At 42.5% G+C, this 23,876-nt stretch overlaps 1 protein-coding gene across 2 annotated transcripts in view; it reads right to left on the minus strand.

Moving 5' to 3' along the window:
* The window catches only part of tbc1d23 (TBC1 domain family, member 23), a 99,824-nt gene that overhangs the window by 17,366 nt on the left and 58,582 nt on the right, over window positions 1-23,876 (minus strand). For both annotated transcript variants that reach the window (XM_060919819.1, XM_060919818.1), the window contains exons 4-14: window positions 22,056-22,260; window positions 21,755-21,878; window positions 18,867-18,991; window positions 18,713-18,759; window positions 14,898-15,001; window positions 10,982-11,104; window positions 10,741-10,833; window positions 6,372-6,542; window positions 3,663-3,705; window positions 3,375-3,481; window positions 59-198 (exon numbers count right to left, since the gene is read on the minus strand). In XM_060919819.1, the coding sequence (XP_060775802.1) occupies window positions 59-198; window positions 3,375-3,481; window positions 3,663-3,705; window positions 6,372-6,542; window positions 10,741-10,833; window positions 10,982-11,104; window positions 14,898-15,001; window positions 18,713-18,759; window positions 18,867-18,991; window positions 21,755-21,878; window positions 22,056-22,260 (1,282 nt within the window). The remainder of the gene's footprint in view (window positions 1-58; window positions 199-3,374; window positions 3,482-3,662; window positions 3,706-6,371; window positions 6,543-10,740; window positions 10,834-10,981; window positions 11,105-14,897; window positions 15,002-18,712; window positions 18,760-18,866; window positions 18,992-21,754; window positions 21,879-22,055; window positions 22,261-23,876) is intronic.

Genomic DNA, 23,876 nt, shown 5'->3' on the forward strand with positions numbered 1-23,876 from the left:
CAGAATGAGGACATGTGCAGGGCTTCTTTATTGCACCAAGCTGCGTCAAGTTTCTCACCTGTCCACTGGAGTTGAGGTGTTTTCAATGAAGCTGATCACCTTCTCTTTCACATTAACAGACTTGGATTTGAGGGCAAAGGTCATTTTGTTGACAAGGGATTTGACGCCTTTGCCATCCCCCATGCTATTCAGCTCCCCCTGTTTGAAAGAGATTGTGCTTAAAAGGGGAACTGAAGGCAAATTTATCATCAAAATTCTCTCATATTTTATTAAATATAAGAATGCATCTCGGGCGGCACGGTGGTGTAGTGGTTAGCGCTGTCGCCTCACAGCAAGGAGGTCCTGGGTTCGAGCCCCATGGCCGGCGAGGGCCTTTCTGTGTGGAGTTTGCATGTTCTCCCCGTGTCCGCGTGGGTTTCCTCCGGGTGCTCCGGTTTCCCCCACAGTCCAAAGACATGCAGGTTAGGTTAACTGGTGACTCTAAATTGACCGTAGGTGTGAATGTGAGTGTGAATGGTTGTCTGTGTCTATGTGTCAGCCCTGTGATGACCTGGCGACTTGTCCAGGGTGTACCCCGCCTTTCGCCTTTTTTTTCTTTAAATTGTTCATTTTTGGATTACATTTCATTTTTGTGGCTACTGCCTCAGAGTAAATATATATGCTGTATTTACTGTATGGACATGGGATCAGAAAACAACTTTATTTATAAGCAGTAGCCACGGGCGGCACGGTGGTGTAGTGGTTAGCGCTGTCGCCTCACAGCAAGAAGATCCGGGTTTGAGCCCCGTGACCGGCGAGGGCCTTTCTGTGCGGAGTTTGTATGTTCTCCCCGTGTCCGTGTGGGTTTCCTCTGGGTGCTCCGGTTTCCCCCACAGTCCAAAGACATGCAGGTTAGGTTAACTGGTGACTCTAAATTGACCGTAGGTGTGAATGTGAGTGTGAATGGTTGTCTGTGTCTATGTGTCAGCCCTGTGATGACCTGGCAACTTGTCCAGGGTGTACCCCGCCTTTCGCCCGTAGTCAGCTGGGATAGGCTCCAGCTTGCCTGCGACCCTGTAGAAGGATAAAGCGGCTAGAGATGAGATGAGAAGAATGCATCTCTGACAGCCATTTTGTCGCTGCTATAGCAAGTTGAGTGTTTGAAATATGCTCTGTAATATATCAGTCCATATGTCAAAGCAATGGCCATGAATGAGATTCGTTGAGACCGGTGCGAGACATCGTAGGACGGAAGTAAAACATACAGTGGAAATCAAAGTGACCAACATCTGCCAACGTTGTCAAAAGACGCGCGCGTCCTCTTTCGAATGCTGATGTAATCAAGCCGGAAGTTCGTTTTGATAGCAATCAGGAAAGTTTGAAAAAAGTAGGCAGTAATCGTCATTTAAACTCGTTTTTGTGCAATATTTCTTTTGGAAAACGGTTTTCAAAATGGCAGCACTGATACCTGGCGGACACTTCACGTTTCGAAGTCTTGCATGAGCCTCGTGAAGATCGCGTGGATAAATGACGCCTGCCGTCGACCAAATGAACTAAATTCAACATGGCTAAAAACCGAATAGGCCTATAAGTATAATATTTAATTGCAATTAGCAAGGCCGGATTAACTATATGGGCCTGCGGCACAGTGCCCAGGGGCACTAACCACTCACAGCCAGTGGGGGGGCACCACATGACAGAAACTTTAAAAATATTTTTCGTGAATGTTAGTACACTTAAAATGGTTATACACTTGACATTGTTAAAGTCATATATAATTCATTATGAACACTAATTTCATAAGAACAATAATCATAATTCTGAGCAAGAGTGGCCTATGTGACCATTAACCCCCCCCTTTCCTCAACCTGTCAGTTGAGCCAGTCCACCTATGGTGAAATGTATCAATTTTTTAAAAACCGCGGTAGAAATGAAAAATGGACAGACCTCAATTGAGTGGTTGTGCGAAGAGAAAATGAAAAAAAAAAAAAAAAGAGAAAGACTCCAGGCGTGTAGCTGTAATTAAAAATGTTCCAGTGTTAGATCGTTGTTTTTTTTTTTATAAAAACACAACGAGGATCCACTTGAGACATACAAATGCTGCTCATTTTTGAATAAGACATTTCAATATGCCTACATGCATATCGTTGGTTGTTTTCAGTGAATTTGATGGGCTGATGTAGCCTACTTAATAAATTTTCAATGAGGAAGAATGACCTTGTTTATGTGTACTATTGTTTATGCATATGAGTGATTCCACGCTTATGGGTACCGAAATGGGGACATGAACTTATTTTTAAAAATTCACCTAAAACCATTTCTTTTTTTACCATCAGGTCACAAAACATGTAATCTTTAATGAATGATATATTAAAAGATAACTTTAATTTTCTGAGATGTAATAAAAACATATTTATATGCCAAAGTCAAGCCTATGAGTTCCAAAATGATGTCTGTTACATTACTTCTGTTACGACTGTCCATCTCGCGTCTGTTACAAATTAATTACAATCTAGCTATATACCATGTTAATCTTATTGAAAGAATGTGTATGTTTATTCTACTACACATGTTTATTAATTATATTTGCTAAAACATCACCTTCCTATGTTTCAAAAAGTAATTCTACATTGTTAAAATTGAGAATATATATGTCCACAACACTTCTGTTACGTTCTGACTTTGGCATATAAATATGTTTTTATTACATCTCAGAAAATTAAAGTTATCTTTTAACATATTCATTAAAGATTACATGTTTTGTGACCTGATGGTAAAAAAAGAAATGGTTTTAGGTGAATTTTTAAAAATAAGTTCATGTCCCCATTTCAGTACCCATAAGCGTGGAATCACTCATATGCTACTATTTTTGACAGCAAAGGGCAAGGTTTGTGAGTGTGTGCAGGAGGTTACTGAACGTGTGCGCGGGGGGGGGGGGGGGGGGGGGGACTTGAGGTATAGTACCCAGGGGCACCGCATTGGCTTAATACGGCACTGGCAATTAGTTCCTAATACGAGTCACGATATAAGGTTACCAAAACCGAAAACGTAATTGAATAACGTTAAGAAATAAAGCAAGTTTAAAAATGACTTCAGTTCTCCTTTAAAACAGTAAAAACACAGCAACAATCAATACCAAGGGGAAAAAAAAAAAAGCCAAAAATATCTGCCATACTTGTAAGATCCAAAAGATGGCAGTAGAGCACTTATTTTATGATTTTCACGTTCAGTAAAAGATTGATGGAAAATTTTAGGACACAGATTTTAAATTATTCAGGCAGAAAACATGACTGCCTGCAGATTGTGCTCATGAGAACAAAACTGAAAATGCACAACTCTGTAGTGAAACAGATTCTCCCCCTCCCCGCTCGCTCACACACAAACTAAAAACTCACGTCTGCTGAGCTGAGGCTGCTGTGGGATCCTGAAGTGCTGACTATCCAATGGACATATACATTGTCTGGCCCTTCCACATTAATGTCTGCCAGGTGCTGCTGCAGCGCTGAACACACAAAAACAGCAGAAAGCCTTCATCAATCCTCAGCCACACACTGAAACTAAAACGTCTGAGTGAGAACAAGAGCTTCAGAGGATCACAAACTTCAAATTCAGGATTTCTTTCTGCTCATGTCAGTGACTGAACAAAAATGAGATGATTGTAATGGCGCGCTGTATCTACTTACCCATAAATCCACCTTTAGCGATGCTGACATACTCCTTGTTTTTCTACCAAAGGGGAAAAAAGAAAGAAAAGCAATTCATTTTTCTGTGATTCCTTTTAGATTTTCTTTTTTAAAATGCAGCACATCACTGAACAGTGATCATCACCACCACTATTACAAGAGCACTCAGAGTACAATATCCCCCGCTGGCAACTATGCCATAACTCTGGTAAAATGCGACTGAATTGAACAAAATTGCAATATACGACATCTTTCCGACATATAAAAAAGAATCCTGTCAAGATTCGGGAAATTCCTCCAAAAATTGAGAGAGGAGTTGATTTCAGAAGGTGAGTACCCTTCCCAGGATGGACGGTCAGACGGACATCACCACGACATAATCCCCCTTCGGGCCTTTCAGCCAGCAGGGGATAAAAATGCAGCATGAAAGGCAACAAGAAGACAGTCATCTACATCCCCCGCCCTATGGAGCACTTGCATGTGGCGTCACAGCCGATCCAGATTGTGACAGACGCCATCTTGTCGGTCAAACGCCATATTCCGCCTTCTACTTCTACTTCTGGGTCTACTTCTGCTTTTACTTCTACCTTTTCTTCTGGAAAACCCTACTATATACAATTCTACTACAACGGCTGCGGCTACAAGCTCTCCCTACCTGTGCACGGTTTTTATGTTTTTTGTGTGTATTTTTGCGTGTTGTTCGTCTGTACCGGACTTCAATATCCACTACAACCGTATGGACTTACTGGACATTGGTTTCCAGCAGAAAATGACAGTTTGTAGCGATTTCCATCGCATGCACAACATTCCGGACGAGAAAAAAAAAAAAAACATTCCGGACGAGATAGCGAGACCAGCGGGGTCTCCGTGGATTGTTATCGGAAGCAAAGCGAAGGAGGCGGTGCCGGGAGCGGAAGCAAAAGCGAGGCTGCAAAGCCGGCCTGTTGACTAAGCTCAGAAAACAGCCACTCAAATCTCCACTGCTAAGCCTCTACCTCTCCAACGCCAGATCCATGTAAACAACACGGACGATTTGGAATTACAGCTGGAATTACCTTATTCTAATCTATAATCGGCTGGTCAGTGCTATACTCAGTACTTAAGTGACTTACCCATCCAATGAGGATTCTTGTTTACAAGATGCCACATCTGAGTCGCTGACAAATCCTGAATTTCTGTAAAGATAACTGTCCAGAGATTTATAAGCACGCAGTGCTTCACCACTGAACAGCGAGGGAAAGTTAATGAGGTAATTATACACATCCGGGTATTCCGCTGGCAGTTCAAAATCCGGTCGTGAAAACTCCGTCCGGTAAGCCATAAGGGTCACTAATCTGTAGATCGTTTATTTTAGACATATATCTAGTTATCTGTTCATTACAAAAATGAGCCGTGTAGTCCGTCGGTTGAAATTGATCCATTCTGTACACGAGTGCAGCAGTATTCAGCGGTGTTTTTGACCGACAAGATGGCGGTTGTGTACTTTCCGGTCACGTGACTGCAAGATCTCTATATACCAAGTTTCAAGATGTTATTTGTCACATTTTTCAAGTTCTGCTGCAGGAAACCAACCCTACCTCTTTACACTGACCTCAGCAGCCCATGGCATAAACCCACCGGACCTTTGGTCCAGGTGAATTAAAAATTAAAATTTCTCACATTTCTTAGTATCAAAAGGCACATATACATTACTTAATCAACACATATACCAACTTTCAAGACTGTACCACTCAGTTTTCAAGTTCTGCTCCGGAAACAAAACCTACCCCAAGACTAACAGAGAGACCAAGTCTGAAACTGTTTCCATGGAAACATGAAAAATTAAAAATTCACAAATTTCTTAGTATAAAAAGGCACATCTACATCACCTTGTTAACATGTAGACCAAGTTTCAAATTCCCATCATGAAGAGTTTTGGACATATGCTCCAGAAACGAACATTGCTCTTAGAAACCAAGTCAAAATCTTTTTTTTTTTTTTTTTAATGTAAAAATTTGAAAAATACTTTTTCCCCCTCTCAAAAATCCAAAATAGCAAAAGGCACCACTTCACATGTTGCTTGATATGTATACAAAAAGTTCCATGAAGATATCTTCAGTAGTTTTAAATATAATGGCCCAGAAACGAAAACATGACCGGATGGACAGAACCTGTTTCTATATCCCCTGCCAAACCTCATTTGGGCGGGGGATTTAAAAAAAAAAAAAAAACCAACCTTAAAAATAAATAAATAAATGAGTGCGGCTGTAGGACAGCTTCTAGTTCTGCAATACAGAGACCAACAGGCTATAAATTCTTGAAAATTTATATAAAATTTCTAGATTAATTGTAACTATAAATAATAAACTATTACTTGATGTTGAACTATTAATTCATCAAATAAAATGTAAATCGCTGGAAAATTTCTCTCTTTTATTTTGCACTACATTGCCTTTATTTTGTATTACTTCTTCCTCCTATTTATTTATTTGTAATTGGCATTCATGCTGGACAGCAAACTAAGAATTTCATTGTGCAAGAGGACATGTCCTTACTGTGCATATGACAAACACTTTGAACTTGAATTGCTATGGTATAAGAGTAATACGACAATTCACGACTGGAAAATAATCCGTTTTGGAGTGTTACTAGTAACTGTGCTTTGCATCAAAACAGCATTTTTCTATTTTAGATGTGCTCCAAACCAGAAGACACACTTTTGTGACTGACCTGTAGGAAATGAGCGAGCACCATGTTCATGTACATGTCTTCTTCCTCACGCCCGCTGCCCATGAAGCACAGATGTTCACCGCTGGCCACAGAGCCCGACTCCAGAGACTGCTTCTGCGTCTCCAGCAGCGACTTCACAGACAGTGCGAACTCAGACGGATTGTGCAACATCTGAGGAAGGCAGGAAGATGAGGGGAAGTAAAACAGTGCAGCTGGGGCAAAGTATTCAGCCTTATGTCTTTTATACATGCCTTGGTGGATCTTATGTCCCTCAAAGTCAGAGAGAGAGAGAGAGAGAGAGAGAGAGAGAGAGAGAGAGAGAGATCCCTCAACAAAGTCAGAGAGAGAGAGATCCCTCAACAAAGTCAGAGAGAGAGAGATCCCTCAACAAAGTCAGAGAGAGAGAGATCCCTCAACAAAGTCAGAGAGAGAGATCCCTCAACAAAGTCAGAGAGAGAGAGATCCCTCAACAAAGTCAGAGAGAGAGAGATCCCTCAACAAAGTCAGAGAGAGAGAGATCCCTCAACAAAGTCAGAGAGAGAGAGATCCCTCAACAAAGTCAGAGAGAGAGAGATCCCTCAACAAAGTCAGAGAGAGAGAGATCCCTCAACAAAGTCAGAGAGAGAGAGATCCCTCAACAAAGTCAGAGAGAGAGAGAGAGAGAGAGAGATCCCTCAAAGTCAGAGAGAGAGATCCCTCAACAAAGTCAGAGAGAGAGAGAGAGAGATCCCTCAACAAAGTCAGAGAGAGAGATCCCTCAACAAAGTCAGAGAGAGAGAGATCCCTCAACAAAGTCAGAGAGAGAGAGATCCCTCAACAAAGTCAGAGAGAGAGAGATCCCTCAACAAAGTCAGAGAGAGAGAGATCCCTCAACAAAGTCAGAGAGAGAGAGATCCCTCAACAAAGTCAGAGAGAGAGAGAGAGAGAGAGAGAGAGAGAGAGAGAGAGAGAGAGAGATATCCCTCAACAAAGTCAGAGAGAGAGATCCCTCAACAAAGTCAGAGAGAGATCCCTCAAAGTCAGAGAGAGAGAGAGATCCCTCAACAAAGTCAGAGAGAGAGAGAGATCCCTCAACAAAGTCAGAGAGAGAGAGAGATCCCTCAACAAAGTCAGAGAGAGAGAGAGATCCCTCAACAAAGTCAGAGAGAGAGAGAGAGATCCCTCAACAAAGTCAGAGAGAGAGAGAGATCCCTCAACAAAGTCAGAGAGAGAGAGATCCCTCAACAAAGTCAGAGAGAGAGAGAGATCCCTCAACAAAGTCAGAGAGAGAGAGAGATCCCTCAACAAAGTCAGAGAGAGAGAGATCCCTCAACAAAGTCAGAGAGAGAGAGATCCCTCAACAAAGTCAGAGAGAGAGAGATCCCTCAACAAAGTCAGAGAGAGAGAGATCCCTCAACAAAGTCAGAGAGAGAGATCCCTCAACAAAGTCAGAGAGAGAGATCCCTCAACAAAGTCAGAGAGAGAGATCCCTCAACAAAGTCAGAGAGAGAGATCCCTCAACAAAGTCAGAGAGAGAGAGAGAGAGAGAGAGAGAGAGAGAGATCCCTCAACAAAGTCAGAGAGAGAGAGATCCCTCAACAAAGTCAGAGAGAGAGATCCCTCAACAAAGTCAGAGAGAGAGATCCCTCAACAAAGTCAAAGAGAGAGATCCCTCAACAAAGTCAGAGAGAGAGATCCCTCAACAAAGTCAGAGAGAGAGATCCCTCAACAAAGTCAGAGAGAGAGAGACCCCTCAACAAAGTCAGAGAGAGAGAGACCTCAACAAAGTCAGAGAGAGAGAGACCTCAACAAAGTCAGAGAGAGAGAGACCTCAACAAAGTCAGAGAGAGAGAGACCTCAACAAAGTCAGAGAGAGAGAGACCTCAACAAAGTCAGAGAGAGAGAGACCTCAACAAAGTCAGAGAGAGAGAGACCTCAACAAAGTCAGAGAGAGAGAGACCTCAACAAAGTCAGAGAGAGAGAGAGAGAGAGAGAGAGAGAGAGAGAGAGAGAGAGAGAGAGAGTCCCTCAGTCAGAAAGAGAGAGATCCCTCAAAGTCAGAGAGAGAGAGATCCCTCAACAAAGTCAGAGAGAGAGAGATCCCTCAACAAAGTCAGAGAGAGAGAGAGAGAGAGAGAGAGAGAGATCCCTCAACAAAGTCAGAGAGAGAGATCCCTCAACAAAGTGAGAGAGAGAGAGAGAGAGAGAGATCCCTCAACAAAGTCAGAGAGAGAGATCCCTCAACAAAGTCAGAGAGAGAGATCCCTCAACAAACAGAGAGAGAGAGAGAGAGAGAGAGAGAGAGAGAGAGAGAGAGAGAGATCCCTCAAAGTCAGAGAGAGAGAGAGAGAGAGAGAGAGAGATCCCTCAACAAAGTCTGCATGGGCGTCACCACCATTGAATGTGAAGGGAGCGTGTCCCCCTCACATTTCATAATTCTTCGTTTGGACCCCCCATTTAACAAAACATTAGTTCACCCAGCGCCGTTTCTATTGCTTCATGAAAGAATCCATTCCACTTGATCGACAAGAGAATACACAGACCACTGAAAATCCACTCTGGGTTTTCCGGGCGTTACCTACGGTACAACAACTCACCGCACGCGAGTGAAGTGAATCTCAGCGTGAGCAGAGAAATGTTAGTGCAGCTGCTCGAAAGTGGAGGAGGTGACGTCAGCCCCATTGCAACCTCACAATGTCTAGCTTATTCTTTTGTTACACGCCCTCAAAATTAACCCTAGGCCACGTTAAATTAATGTTCAACTAAACAATGAAATAAGCCTAGCCTAATGGGGTATTCTTGGTTGATGATGAATTGTTTGCAGTATTTGCTCCCTCCCCAGACACGATGGACATAAGGACATTCTTTACAAAGAAGGGGAAAGTCAGTCAAAATTTCCCCACAGGACAGGGTTTTTCGTCCCAATGGAAATGTTAGTGCAGTTAGCTGGCTAGTCAATGTTAGATGTATCAGCTAGCTTAATGTTAGCTGTCATTTAATTCAAACCCAGTAGGCCTGCCTTACTGTAATGCCAAGAATGAGGTCAAGTCTGCTCTGATGATATTTATTGATTCCCTGTTGTGATTTGAAGAACTTGTTTTGTCTGGTCTTTGGCAGTTTTCTGGAAAGTAACATGGGAAATCAGTGTATGGGGAAGGAACAGTAGAAAGGAAAGCAATGGAGAGAGATGGATGTTATTCCAGGTGGATTGTGAAGGAAAGGAGGATAAAAGTTATGAAGTGGTAGAAATTGTGGTGGCACCAATGTAAGAAGGAGTTATATCTATAAATCTATTTGTTATACTAATCTGTAAATGCTACTGTAGTACCACCATTGCATGTAGGTTGACAAAACTGCACTTGTTCATTGTGTGAAGTTCTCTTTTATGTGTCGTTGCTTGACACAGTGTGATTTTGTGTTATGAAGACTGCATGATGCCATGCCATTTTTGTTACGAGTATCACTAAATCGGAAAAAGTAAAACGCACCCACTAAAGTCACTGCTGGTGGTGAACAAAATTACACCTGTTCATTGCGTGAAGTTATTTTTTGTGTCACCGTTGCTTGACACAGTGTGATTTTGTGTTATGAAGTTGGCATGATGCCATGTCATGCCTGTTCATTGTGTGAAATTGTGAATATTCTAGTTTTTAAACATTCAGTTGAGTGCCACTATTGCTTGGCACAGTGGCAGGTTGTGTTACATCTAAAACTAAATAAAAAAGGAAACACAAAATAAAAAGTAAAATGCACCCATAAAGTCATTGTTGGTGATAAATTGTGTCACATTCATCTCATTATCTTAGGCAGAGGGTTTAAAAACAGGCTGATGAATATATGGACTAGTTGAATGAGGACTTATTGTTGAGTCTCTAAAATAGTCATTGAATTAAGTGACTTTTGTCGGTAAAATTAGGTGTTTAACAACCTGTTAAAAATACACCAGAACGCAGGAAATGGCATCTAATTAATTAAAATTTTTCTGGGGGACGACCCCCAGACCCCCCGCCAGTGTGTCCTCCCCACATTAAAAATGCTTCTGACACCCCTGAAAGTCAGAGAGAGAGAGAGAGAGAGAGAGAGAGAGATCCCTCAACAAAGAAGGATAGACAGATAGACATTACAAGAACAAGAAGAATGATGTGAAAAAGGAGGAGGAGGGAAAAGAAAAATAAGACATGAAGAAAGAATGGAAAGAGAAGGAAGAGGAAAAGGAGACAGTAGGAAAGATGGAGTAGAAAAAAGGAAGCAGCAGGAAAGAAGAAAAGGAGGAGGAGGAGGCGGCAAAGAATATGATAAACAACGAGAATTCCAATGTGAAGGAGGAAGAAAAAGGAGGATGAGAACAAGAAAACTTATAAAGAACCTACAACAGCAACAAGCATGTTACCAGATCAGAGTCCAGGTGAAAGGCAGTGGACAAGTGTCCGGCGTTGTACTGCTCTGCAGGCCGACAGTCCACTACAAAGAAACGCACTCCCTCCTGAAAACACACACACACACACACTTACCCTGAGACTGCCAAGAGTAGAGACATTTGAGATTTACTGCAGCAAGATTTCTCTCATACGCAGTTTTTGCTGAGAGCTTTATAACGGCTAGAACTGACTGTAAGAAGCTGAACTACTCACAGACTGAAGCTGATTGGCCTGTAGGATCTCCGGTACAGAGACCGGGAGACACAGAGCCTGACTCAGGTCCATGTCCTCCTCCTTCAGAGCCACCAAACTGCTGCCAAACAGGTTCTGGTTCTCCTACACACATCCAAATTAATGTTATTTATTTTGCAGATTTAGTTTCTTACGTCATTTTGCAGGGGCTTGTTTTTTCTTCTCTGCATTTAATATACAATAAAAGTGATATACAAAACTGTTCAAGATACATAAAATAAAAAAAAGTGTATTACACTTGGTTAAATTGCACTTTACACAGTTTGTAGTTTAACCTATACATTCACAGCAACACAATAAGGCACCCATCAGCCATAGCATTAACTACATAGAACTCGACGCCAGTGGTGTCGATGGGGATGCGTCCGCCTGGTAGACCACACGCCTTATTAAGTTGTGATTTGGGGATGGACATTTGACCTCACAGTAATCTTGACCTGTGACCTTTTAACCTCAAAATCTAAATCAGTTAATGATTGTCCCCAAATGCACAAATGGTGAAAGTTTGGTGAAATTCCTTTCATTTGCCTTGGAGATATTGTGTTCACAAGGTTTTCGGACAGACATCTGACCTCACAGTGACCTTGACCTTAGACCAGGGGTCTTCAATCCTATCCGCAAAGGGCCGGTGTAGCTGCAGGCTTTCATTACAGCCAAATTGGAGGCTCACTTGATTGTTGACTGGAGACGAGGGTGAAATGATTAAACAAGTGAAATCAGGTGTAGCTCCTGCTTGGTTGGAATGAAAGCCTGCAGCCACACTGGCCCTTTGTGGATAGGATTGAAGACCCCTGCCTTAGACCTTTTGATCTCAAAATCTAATCATTTCATCTTTGTCCCAAAGCGCACAAATGGTGAAAGTTTGGTGAAATTCCCTTCATTAGTCTTTGAGATATGGCGTTCACAAGGTTTGGGGACGGACATTTGACCTCACAGTAATCTTGACCTGTGACCTTTTAACCTCAAAATCTAATCAGTTCATGTTTGTCCCAAAGCGCACAAATGGTGAAAGTTTGGTGAAATTCCTTTCATTAGCCTTTGAGATATCGTGTTCACAAGGTTTCGGGACGGACGCACGCACGGACGGACAACCCCAAAACACAATGCCTCCTGCACCTTAAGGTGGCGGAGGCATAAAAATCACCTGCCTAAAGCGGCACGGTAGTGTAGTGGTTAGCATGGTCGCCTCACAGCAAGAAGGTTCTGGGTTCGAGCCCAGTGGCCGACGAGGACCTTTCTGTGTGGAGTTTGCATGTTCTCCCAGTGTCTGTGTGGGCTTCCTCCAGTTTCCCCCACAATCCAAAGACATGCGGTTAGGTTAATATGGGACCGGCCTTAGGCTGAGGTGCCCTTGAGCGAGGCATCTAACTCCAAACTGCTCCCCGGGCACTGTTAGCATGGCTGCCCACTGCTCTGGGTACATGTGCGCGCTCATTGCTCACGTGTGCGTGCGCATGTGTGTTCACTGCTTCAGATGGGTTAAATGCAGAGAGGAATTTCACAAGTGTGTGATGAATAAAGTTGTGGTTTCTTGCTTCCCCCCCCCTTCTTAACATTGTGTAGGTCTCCCTTGTGCCGCCAAAACAGCTCTGACCCATCGAGGCACAGACTCTACAAGACCTCTGAAGGTGTGCTGTGGTATCTGACACCAAGACGTCAACAGCAGATCCTTCAATTCTGGCAAATTGTGAGGTGGGGCCTCCATGAATCAGACTTGTTTGTCCAGTACTTCCCACAGATGCTTGATCAGACTAAGATCTGGGGAACTTGGAGGTCAAGTCAACACCTTGAACTCTTGTGTTCCTCAAACCATTCCTGAGCAGTTTTTGCAGTGTGGCAGGGTGCATTATCCTTCTGAAAGAGCTCACTGCTATTAGGGAATCCTGTTGCCATGAAGGGGTGTATTTGGTCTGCAACAATGTTTAGGTAGGTGGTACGTTTCAAATTAACATCTAAATGAATGCCAGAACCCAAGGTTTCCCAGAGCATCACATGGACTCTGCCAGCTTGCCTTCTTCCCAGTGCATCCTGGTGCCAACTCTTCCCCAGGTAAGCAACGCGCACACACCTGGCCGTCCGAAATGTAAAAGAAACCATCTCCGTGTCCAAAATCGCTCACTCGTTCACTACCTCACTACATAGGGAACTACTATATAGAGGACTATATAGTGAGCTCATTGGTAAAATGAAAAAACGCTTTCGGACACTAGTCCGTCACACTGGTATTTACATTACTACTGTCGCACAATTAAAACGTGCCAGATCAGTCGGCTGGTAGGTTTTCAAAATAATAAATACATGTACGTATTTTTGTGATAAATACATATTATACTGAGCGCATTTCCCACATTAATCAGTACAAAGTACCTGCATCTTTCAGTTCTTTTAAATCAAAGCTGAATACTTTCTTCTTTGCTGCTGCCTTTTATTAAATCAAATTTGAGGCTTTTGATTTCTTTCAGCATGACCACAATGCATGATGGGATATATTGCTTTGGTTAGTGACCACTGGCCGTACACTACTTTTCGTGATGCATTGTGGGATACTTTGAGTGCACTATATAGGGTGTAAATAATCCTCACTAAGGTTTCGGACAGCACTACAAAATGGTGTCCCCACTATTTAGTGCCCTATATAGTGAGTAGGGAGCGATTTCGGACACAGGGCATGATTCATCAGAACAGGCCACCTTCCTCCATTGCTCCATTTTTGGTGGACAAAGGTCAGCATGGGCATTGAGTGGTCTCTGGATACAATTCACTGTGTCCCCTGACACCTTTTTATCTTAGCCAGCATTAACTTTTTCAGCAACCTGTGCTACAGTAGCTCTTCTGTGGGATTGGACCAGGCGGGCTAGCCTTCACTCCCCACGTGCATCATTGAGCCTTGGGGCAGCCATGACCCTGTCACTGGTTCATCCATCACAGGCTGCTGGCCCTTCCTTGGACCACTTTGGGTAGGTACTACTTTCTGCATACTGGGAACACCCCACAAGACCTGCCATTTTGGAGACGCTCGCCAGAGGTCTGCGGGGGACAGAATTTTCAGTCCCGCTCCCGCCCGCTCCCGCAAAGAATTATGATTTTCAGTCCCGCTCCCGCCTGCCATATTTTGTCCCGCTCCCGCCCGCAAATCCCGCATGATGCAGACGTTCGCGTTATTTGACTTCCAAATGTCTGATTTCAGGACTCTTGACTTTTTAACGGTAAATGTACCTCTTTTTAAAGCAGCACTTACTTCTGAAGCACTGTGAGCTTCACTAGAGCAGCTCTGCTCTTCTGCCATGATCGGAGATCTCAAACACGCAAGAGCGGAAAGGAATTGGAAACATACGCGAGATGAGACCACATTCGCAAATTTAGGCATCATAAAATGTTTTTATTAATGCCAAATAAAATATCCAGCACAAATTATATATGACAGACATAAATTAATAATTTATACATTTTATTTTAAACACGTTTTTAGTTAGCGGGACTGCAGCTTATCACCTCTCCCGCCCGCTCCCATATTGTGCACTCCCCCTCCCACCCGCAATGAGCTTTCAAAATTTGTCCCGCGAAGCACTGCTTTGCGTCGGGTCCCGCGGTACTCCCGCGGGAGTGCAGGGCTCTAACGCTCGCAAGGGAGTTACTCGACTAGCCATCAAAATTTGGCCCTTGTCAAAGACATGCCAATCCTTACGCTTGCCCATTTTTCCTGCTTATAATACATCAACTTTAAGAACTGACCGTTCACTTGCTGGCTAATGTATCTTACTTCTGGTCAGGTGCCACTGTAACAAGATAATCAGTGGCATTCACGTCACCTGCAAGTGGTTTTAAATGTCATGGCTGATCGGTGTATATACACTGGACCATAATTCTGCTAACTCACCTTTCGGAGAGAGAGGGGTGTCTTGCTTTGGTAATACTGCGCCAGTGAAAACAGATCCTCAATGTCCTCAGCCTCCAACAAGGTAGGTGACTGCTCCAGCATTTCTAAACATGCACACACAACACAATTAGGCATGCTCCGATGATCAGTTTTCAGATCATTATAACAGCAGAAATGTTTATGAACATGAGTGTTTATAACAACAACAACAAAAAAATCCATCCTCTGATAGAACGGAAATTATTTCTACTTCCTTTCTTTCTGGACTGCCAGGTCGTTTCCTTCAAAAATGTTCTAAAGTTTACTTGTGACGACTATCTTCGCCATGATTGACTGCATTGCTAAACAAAATATGTGCTCTGTTGTTTGAGCCGGTGTGTATCAGCACGGACCATATGGATGTAGAGTACCTAATTTCATAATTTTTAGAAGTCCATTTACAGTACACCTTGGGAGAACTTGTTTGAACTATTTCACAACAGGATGTTTGTTCTGCCAAACACTGATGAGTCGGGCAATGGAGATGATCAATGCCCTAACTGTTTGGTACCTGAACATCTGTGATGCACACTTGGAGTCTTACTCTAATTACAGCATGCAATGCCATTAGTGACTGGCAAGCCATGCCTCTCAGGCTATGAAAATACTGCTGGCTATTCATCACATTCCTCAGACACTGCAAGGACACAGCCGAGGAGTAAAGCAAGCAGATCCAGCTGGGAAGGAGGTGGCAAGACCCTATAGTGCATTGCTGCAGAAGGAAGGGCAGAAGAGGAAGAACGAGTGCTTTTACCATATTAGAACACAGACTGGATGTGCTAGGAGCTGGCCAAATGCAAGTACTGTTGCAACAGCACAATTACATCGATCAGCCATGACATTATGACCGCTGACAGGTGAAGAAGTGACCAAGATTGATTCTCTCATTACAATGGCACCTGGCAAGGGGTGGGATATATTAGGCAGCGAGAGAACAAATCAATTCTTGAAGTTGATGTGCTGGAAGCAGGAAAAATGGGCAAGCGTAAGGATCTGAGCGACTCTGACAAGGGCAAAATTGTGATGGCTAGATGATTGGATCTCCAAAATGTCACATCTTGTGGGGTGATCCTGGTATATAATGGTTAGTACCGAACAAAAGTGGTCCAAGGAAGGACAACTGGTGAACCAGTGACAAGGTCACTGGTGTTGACGGCTCATTGATTCGCATGGGGTACCAAGGCTAGCCCATATGGTCCAGTCCCACAGAAGAGCTACCATAGCACAAACTGCTGAAAAAGTGAATGCTGACACCTTTCTGCTTTAGCCAGCATTAATTTTTTTTCAGCAGTTTATGCTACAGTAGCTCTTCTGTGGGACTGGACCATATGGGTCGTATGGGTCTCATGGCACATGGATTCAACAAGACATTCAGAAATACATAAGTAATCTGAATGAACCTTTTACAGTATTTATTGGTATTGGAAAGAATATTTATTATATAGCTCTCTCATATCCGTCTTATCATTAGAGTGTAACGATTGTAGACCTAAGATGCTTAACTGTTTATGAACAGAAATTTAACAGCTGCCCTTGGTGCTCCTTTGTGCGTTTCAAGTAAACAGACGAGAGATTTCAGTTCACACTGCAAGGAAACGTGTAAAAGTTTGCGTTTGAAGTCACCACCAACATGCAACAGATATTATTCTTTCCACATTCACTGGATATGAGCAATCGCACACTCTGATTGGTTACTCTACTACTAGGACATCAGATCGTAGACCGTGAGTAGAGAAAAACAAAAAACAAAATGGCAGAGTGTGTTACTGAACCAACCAAGGACGAAATAAAAACTCTATTCGAAAACAAAACCCCAAAAAGCAACAAAATATGGAATGAAAGTATTTGATGGTAAGAATGTACCTTTCATTTTTCGAGAATAATCATCGCATTTTTCACAAATTGCTACTGTCAATGTGCCGGTTTGTTTACACTCTAAGTGGAAATTCTTTTGTTGGATGCTTTGTACAATGTTTTTATTTATCGAATTTTGGAAAAAAATTAAAAATGCTCCGTTTTTCAAAATCCATTGAACGTGCATATAATAAAACACTTACTTGTCGTACATGACTTATAGCTGGCTCGGCACGTCAGCTCATGTACGACCCGATTCTGTGGAATAACTGTTAGTCATCTAATCAGTTGGTCTTGGTATTCAAGATAAAGTAGTTGTACCAGGTATGGCTCCTGCTTAGTTGTAATGAAAACATAAATCCACACTGAGTTTTAAGCATTAGGGGTGTTCACACGGCACATATTTGCATCGATGCTGCACCGATGTATTTTGTTGCGATATATCTTACACCGGTGTAAATTTTGTGGAGTGTTCACACGTCACAAACCTGCTTACTAGAGAGAAGCGTGTTAGCACCGATGCAGCCCCACTTGCGTTCACACGGCAGTTTTTGCGACCGTGCTATACGATAGTAATAATGCGGAAATGAAATATGTGCATGCGTGAAAATGTACTTCCTTTTCCCGGTTGTCATGGCATCACCAAGCACCGGGAAAACAACGTGGATGAAGACACCAGTGTTGCCAGATACTGCTGACGTTTTCCAGCCCAAAATATGTTCAAATCCGCCAAAATGCACTTAAAACCGCCCAATCTGGCAACACTGGAAGACACGCAGTTCTGTTGTTGTTGATAGTCGCCATTTTGGAAGTGCAAAATACCAGGATGCAAATTATACAATGCCCGTATGTAATCAACTCTCCTCACGCGTAGCGAGTCTACCCCTGTAGCGTTCAGACGTCCCATTTTATATTGGTGCTGCCCCGCAAACTAGCATTTACTCCGGAGTAAATTTCTTAAACCATCTCCCAAGCAGGGTTAGATTTGCACCGGTTTAAGCCGCTTTCAGGGGCTACACCAGTATAACTTTGTACCGTGTGAACGCTCTACCGGGGCAGTCCCGGTGCTACACCGGAGTAAAATGCCGCTTTTCCACTACAAACGCGGCTGAGTCGGGCTGAGCCGTGCCGTGCTGAGTCGAGCTGAGCGGGGCTGTTGAAGTTGCATTTCGACTACAACCGCGCTGAACCGTGCTGGCTGGAAGTGGGTGGACACACTGGGTGGAGTTAGCGAAAGTGGGTGGACGTCAGGTGATGTCGTTAAGCAGCGCAAACAGTGACATCAGTGATCTTTTAAGCGGTAGTCTCACGACCCGAATAGTAAACAATAAACATGGAGGACATGGAGTCGTTAGTGTTGCTGGTCTTGGTGCTGTGGCTTGTTGTCACCGACAACGCGGACAGATACTGGCAAGAGCGTATAGATGAGGCGAGGCGCATAAGGCTTCAGAAATTCTCGTAATTCGTAATTATTCTGCTTCCGGGTTTGCGGTGTTTACAGATCCCAGCGCGCTCGCGGGGCGTGTGTGGGCATGTGAGGACACTCCTCCTCACCAATCAGTGCACAGGGGAGTGTCTGCTCACGCCCCCAGCCTCAGTCGGCTCGCTTTGGCTCGCTTCAGCCCCACTCCAAAACTGTGCGAGTTTTAGGGGCTAAGCAGGGCTGAAGTGAGCTGAGTCGTGCTGGTTTTTGGTAGTCGAAACGCGAGCCGTGTCGGGCTGAAGCGAGCTGAAGTGAGCTGAAAAAGGGTAGTGGAAAAGGGCCAAAAGTTGCCGTGTGAACACCCCTATTGAGACAAAAATATGAGGGGAGGGGGGAAAAAAAGAAAAAAAAAAAAAAAACTACACACTTGCAACAATGCATATAGTTCCAATATTAAAAGTACGGTCATAAAGTGAATATTATTAGACCATCAACTCACTTATGAGCTCTTCCTTACTGTCTCCTTCTTGGGAAAGAATTGTGTCTCTAGATAAGAAAGGAAACAAAAAAACATTTGCCAACCACAGAGAATCATTATACTGAATTCAAATAACTGCAAAATCATAAATATTGCATCGTGAGGAGACACGTACTTGGCATTAACAAGAATGATGAGCATAAGGAAGAAGACGAGGAAGGGGTCGGCCTGCTGGAAATAGATGTGCCACAAAGCCTGAGTGACCTCAGGAAGACAGTGGCTAGAGAACAGACTGCCCAACTGTAGAGACACAGAAAGAGAGACAACACTTAAACTCGGGGGTTAATATGCTACAGAGCAAAATTAAAATGCTATTTGGTGCTTTCATGCTATACCAAAGCTGTAATTAGTCTAATCCATATTATTCTATCCACATTCACTGGATATGAGTAACCTAGTAGTAGAGTAGCCAATCAGCTCATATACCGTGAGTAGAGAAAAACAAAATGGCGGCGCGTGTTGCTGAACCAACCGAGGACGAAATAAAAACTCTACTCGAAAACAAAACCCCAAAAATTTAAAACATGAAAGTATTTGATGGTAAGAACGTTTTTTTCAAGAATTATTATTATTATAGCATTTTTTACAAATTGCTGCTGTCATTTTGCCAGTTTGTTTACATTCTAAGCATCTACATTCAAAATTATTTTGCTGGATGTTTTGTATAAAGTTTTTATTTCTTGAATTTGGAAAAAATAAAAATGCTGCATTTCTCAAAAGTAGACTGGTACCAAAATTCAAAAAAGTGCTTATTTAAGGAGTTAAAGGCATTTCTGAGACAAAGTCGGCAAACAGTCTTATTTTGTCAATTTGGGTGTGCCGAATTCAAATCTGCAATATGCCGAGCTCTATCTGACCTCTGTTGACCTCTAGAGGTCATTGAACTTTGGGCCTGTAAACGTCTCAGCTGAACCCAGTTTCTCAGCTTTCTAAGGAATGAAATGTACTAAAATGATTAATGAAGTTAGCAAATGGCCTTGTTTGTTAAATGTTTGGGTGCTGAATTCATTTTTCATTCGTAAAACGACATATGACCTCTGATAACCTCAAGGTCATTAAACTTGGCCTATAGGCCTATGCATTTAACAGCATTTTTAAACTGACTTTACTCCCCCAAAAAGAATATGAACAGACAAAAAACAAATAGAAAGGAACAAATACAACATTAAATGCCAGTCCATGGACATGTGACTTACTTTTCACAATGAGAATGCCTCGGCGATCACCTTACATAACATTGCATTACATTTAGCGGTTATTGTTTATACAAAGCTACTGAAAAAAGGACAGATTCAGCAGCATACAAAATGTGGGGGCATACAGGGTATACAGGTTAATCAGGGTTAGTATATATGAGAGTTTTTTCTTTGTTGTTTGTTTTGTTTTAAACAGGGTAAAGAAAAAAAAAAAAACTCATATATACTAACCCTGATTAAGCTGTATACCCTGTATGCCCCCACATTTTGTATGCTGCTGAATCTGTCCTTTTTTCAGTAGCTTTGTATAAACAATAACCGCTAAATGTAATGCAATGTTATGGAAGGTGATCGCCGAGGCATTCTCATTGTGAAAAGTAAGTCACATGTACATGGACTGGCATTTAATGTTGTATTTGTTCCTTTCTGTTTGTTTTTTGTCTGTTCATATTCTTGTTGGGGCAGTAAAGTCAGTTTAAAAATGCCGTTAAATGCATAGGCCTATAGGCCAAGTTTAATGACCTTGAGGTTATCAGAGGTCATATGTCGTTTTACGAATGAAAAATGAATTCAGCACCCAAACATTTAACAAACAAGGCCATTTGCTGACTTCATTAATCATTTTATATTCATATTATTAATCATTCATTAATCATATTATAGTCAGGCTGTCTGTTGTTGCCCAAATGAGGATGGGTTCCCTTTTGAGTCTGGTTCCTCTCGAGGTTTCTTCCTCATGTCGTCTGAGGGAGTTTTTCCTTGCCACCGTCGCCACAGGCTTGCTCATTGGGGATAGATTAGGGATAAAATTAGCTCATGTTTTAAGTCGTTCAAATTCTGTAAAGCTGCTTTGCGACAATGTTTATTGTTAAAAGCGCTGTACAAATAAACTTGATTTGATTTTAGTACATTTCATTCCTTAGAAAGCTGAGAAACTGGGTTCAGCTGAGACGTTTACAGGCCCAAAGTTCAATGACCTCTAGAGGTCAACAGAGGTCAGATAGAGCTCGGTATATGACGCGGTACGCGGTGGTCCGGATCACCGTATTTTCCATACAAAACGAGGGCATTAATTAATTATTTTTCCTGGATTGTGGTCCGGTTCACCGTATGCTGTATTATATTACGATATAAATAAAAACTTACCAAAATCATACTGTGTTTGTCATTTAATACGAGTTTTTTTACAAAGTCGTACATCATTTGTTATTTTTTCTCAAACCGGAAGAGAAATGCATGCGTAAAACACACGCGCAATAAAAGATACCAGTTCTAACGCATGTAAAAAAGCGGGAGCTGCCACGAGGGAAGTGAAAAATAATTTTACCAACTTTCGTCATTATGTCTCAGGGTGGTTATGAACAGCTTCTAAGGAATAAGAAAAAATGTGCTAGAGACTACAAAGCAACAGAAGAAAGGGCAAAGGAAAGAATTTATTCTAAATTAGGGGAAGAAGTAGATGAAAATTTAAAATTTATTTGTCTTCTGAACTTGGTGGTCCGGACCACACCTGAAAACGGCGTGGTCCGGACCACAACGGTAGTCCGGACCACCGCGTACCGCGTCATATTGCAGATTTGAATTCGGCACACCCAAATTGACAAAATAAGACTGTTTGCCGACTTTGTCTCAAAAATGCCTTTGGGTGTCACAATTCTGGATTTTGGTACCAGTCTAAAGCCAGTGAATGTGGATAGAATCAAACAATTATTCCACTCACACATGATGGCAAAATCATCAGCTCATGTACAACTTGATTTCGTGGAATAACTTCATTATCCTCTGTGGGTAAAGTGAATATACTGACCCAGTTCATGGCGTACGAGTCTGGTGTGATCTTTTTGGTGTCGAGGAATGAGCAGAGTTCAGGCTCGTGGTACTGCAGCAACAGTCTGTACAGGTGGAACGGTCGCCCCTTCGGCACACAGTCCCTACAGAGAGAAGTGCACTAGATTCAGGAAGTGGAAATGGAGCACAGCCATCCACGTACACGAACAGGAGTTCATCTTTTGGACAAAAGTTAAGAAGATTTGCATGCCAGATTTATGCAAATAGTAGGTAGAGACAGACTCCATGGGCGTAACCTACAATTCTAGCACCACACCTACCTGGGAATGTATTTATTCATGATAGCGTAGAAGCAGTTATAGAGGTCGCTGCGGGCTAACTGGAGGCTCAGCAGCGGTTTGAGCAGGTTGGGCCAGCAGAGCTCAGCTGTGAACGTCACATTTCGTGACTTACAATAGAAAGTGATCACTGCCTCCACGTCCCCCACTAGGTCTCGGCCCTCCTCTGCAGGAAGCCCCAGCTGATCTGAACAGGGGTCAAAGGTCGAGATCTCAGGCATGGAAATTCTTTGAGACATCAAACAAAACAGACACAATGATCCTTCACTGCCTTTTGTGCGCGCGCGTGCGTGTGCATTTCAATGTCATTTTGGTCCGGGACTTGAAGCCTGGGACTTGGGCTATTTTTGGAATTGTTTTTCTGGGTCAACTAACTGTTGCAGTGCTGCATGGATGAAGGCTTTACACGCCCACTTCGCTTTCATACTCCTTATTACAATTCTGATGTGATGGTACTTATCAAATAACTGAAGAATGAATATTTACAGGGTAGAAAAATAAAATAATCCTAAAAAATGCAGTGTGCAAGTACATAATGTGTTGTAAAAAGCCATGAACTGTTATAAAAATGGCTCAGCGACAGATTCGTAGAAATTCACACTAATATTCACAAATGAAAAAATGATTGTAAAATTGTACATGCAGTCTCAATTTAAGGTTACATATAAATAATTCTAAAATGTTTTTAATTTACTTATTAATCTTGCCTAGGTGCCCTTCCTGCAAAGATGATGGTGGCTAAGGAGCCACTTTAACAAGTGCAGTGATAAAAACAGTCAGTGTGTCTAAAGATGACTAAAATGGGCTTTGATGGACGTCGTTGAATAGCTACATACCACAGAAAAACGTGAATGTGCACTATCCAGGATTATTATACATACAGGACCCTTTTTCGATGGAATAAAAACGTGTTCTATTCCCTTCTAGCGGGTTTCATTCATTTGGTTCGATAGCATGCAATATTGTTAGCATATCGCTTATCCTACGTGTATTACGTCGCTCTACCCAATGGAGAAGGAGCGTTGAATATGGTTTACGATATTGCATGGTTGTCAAGACATGACGTTACACGTCAAAGACATAAAACGTTCGCGCTAGTGAGCAACCGTGACCATTTGTAAACACAAACGGCCACCAGGTTTGCTTCATTAAATACGGAAGATTTTGAGAGAATTTTAAAACAGAAAGACGTGTTGAACACCCAAAAGGAGTGTGTATTATAATAATAATGGCTTTTTTTGGTGGTATGCTAGCTGTTAGCATGCATGCCAGAGAGTATCAACATGTTAACCTTTGCATATTCGAATGCTAGCTGTTAGCCTCAGCATGTTCGAATACTCGCAATTAACATGTTAGAAATTAACATATCATGCTCACTGTTAACATGTTAACACGCTGTTAGCATATTAGCCTTAGCATTTTAGCAGTTAGCATGTTAGCATTAGAATGTTAATATGCTCACTGTTAGCTTGCTCGCATGTTAAGCTAGCCGCACACTACGCCGATTTTCAGCGTACCGAGCCAACTGAAGTCGCGAGTCAGGCGTAAAGACTAGTTTTCGATGGTACCGACTCATCTCACAGCCGATTCGAAAAACTAATCGGGAGCCAGACTGATCGGCGAGTCTCACTAGCAATAGCCAATCATATCTTTCGCAAATAACACGTGACATCATTAAACACAATTTCTAGTGCGAGAAATACGTGTTGGTAGCACCTAATGCAGGTATATACTGTAATTCCATAGACTGAAGCTTTATCCATAGACACAGTGGGCTGGAAAGCCACTCTGCTCAAGTTGTGT

This window comes from Neoarius graeffei, chromosome 4, assembly GCF_027579695.1.
Source record: "Neoarius graeffei isolate fNeoGra1 chromosome 4, fNeoGra1.pri, whole genome shotgun sequence".
NCBI classification, from domain to species: domain Eukaryota; kingdom Metazoa; phylum Chordata; class Actinopteri; order Siluriformes; family Ariidae; genus Neoarius; species Neoarius graeffei.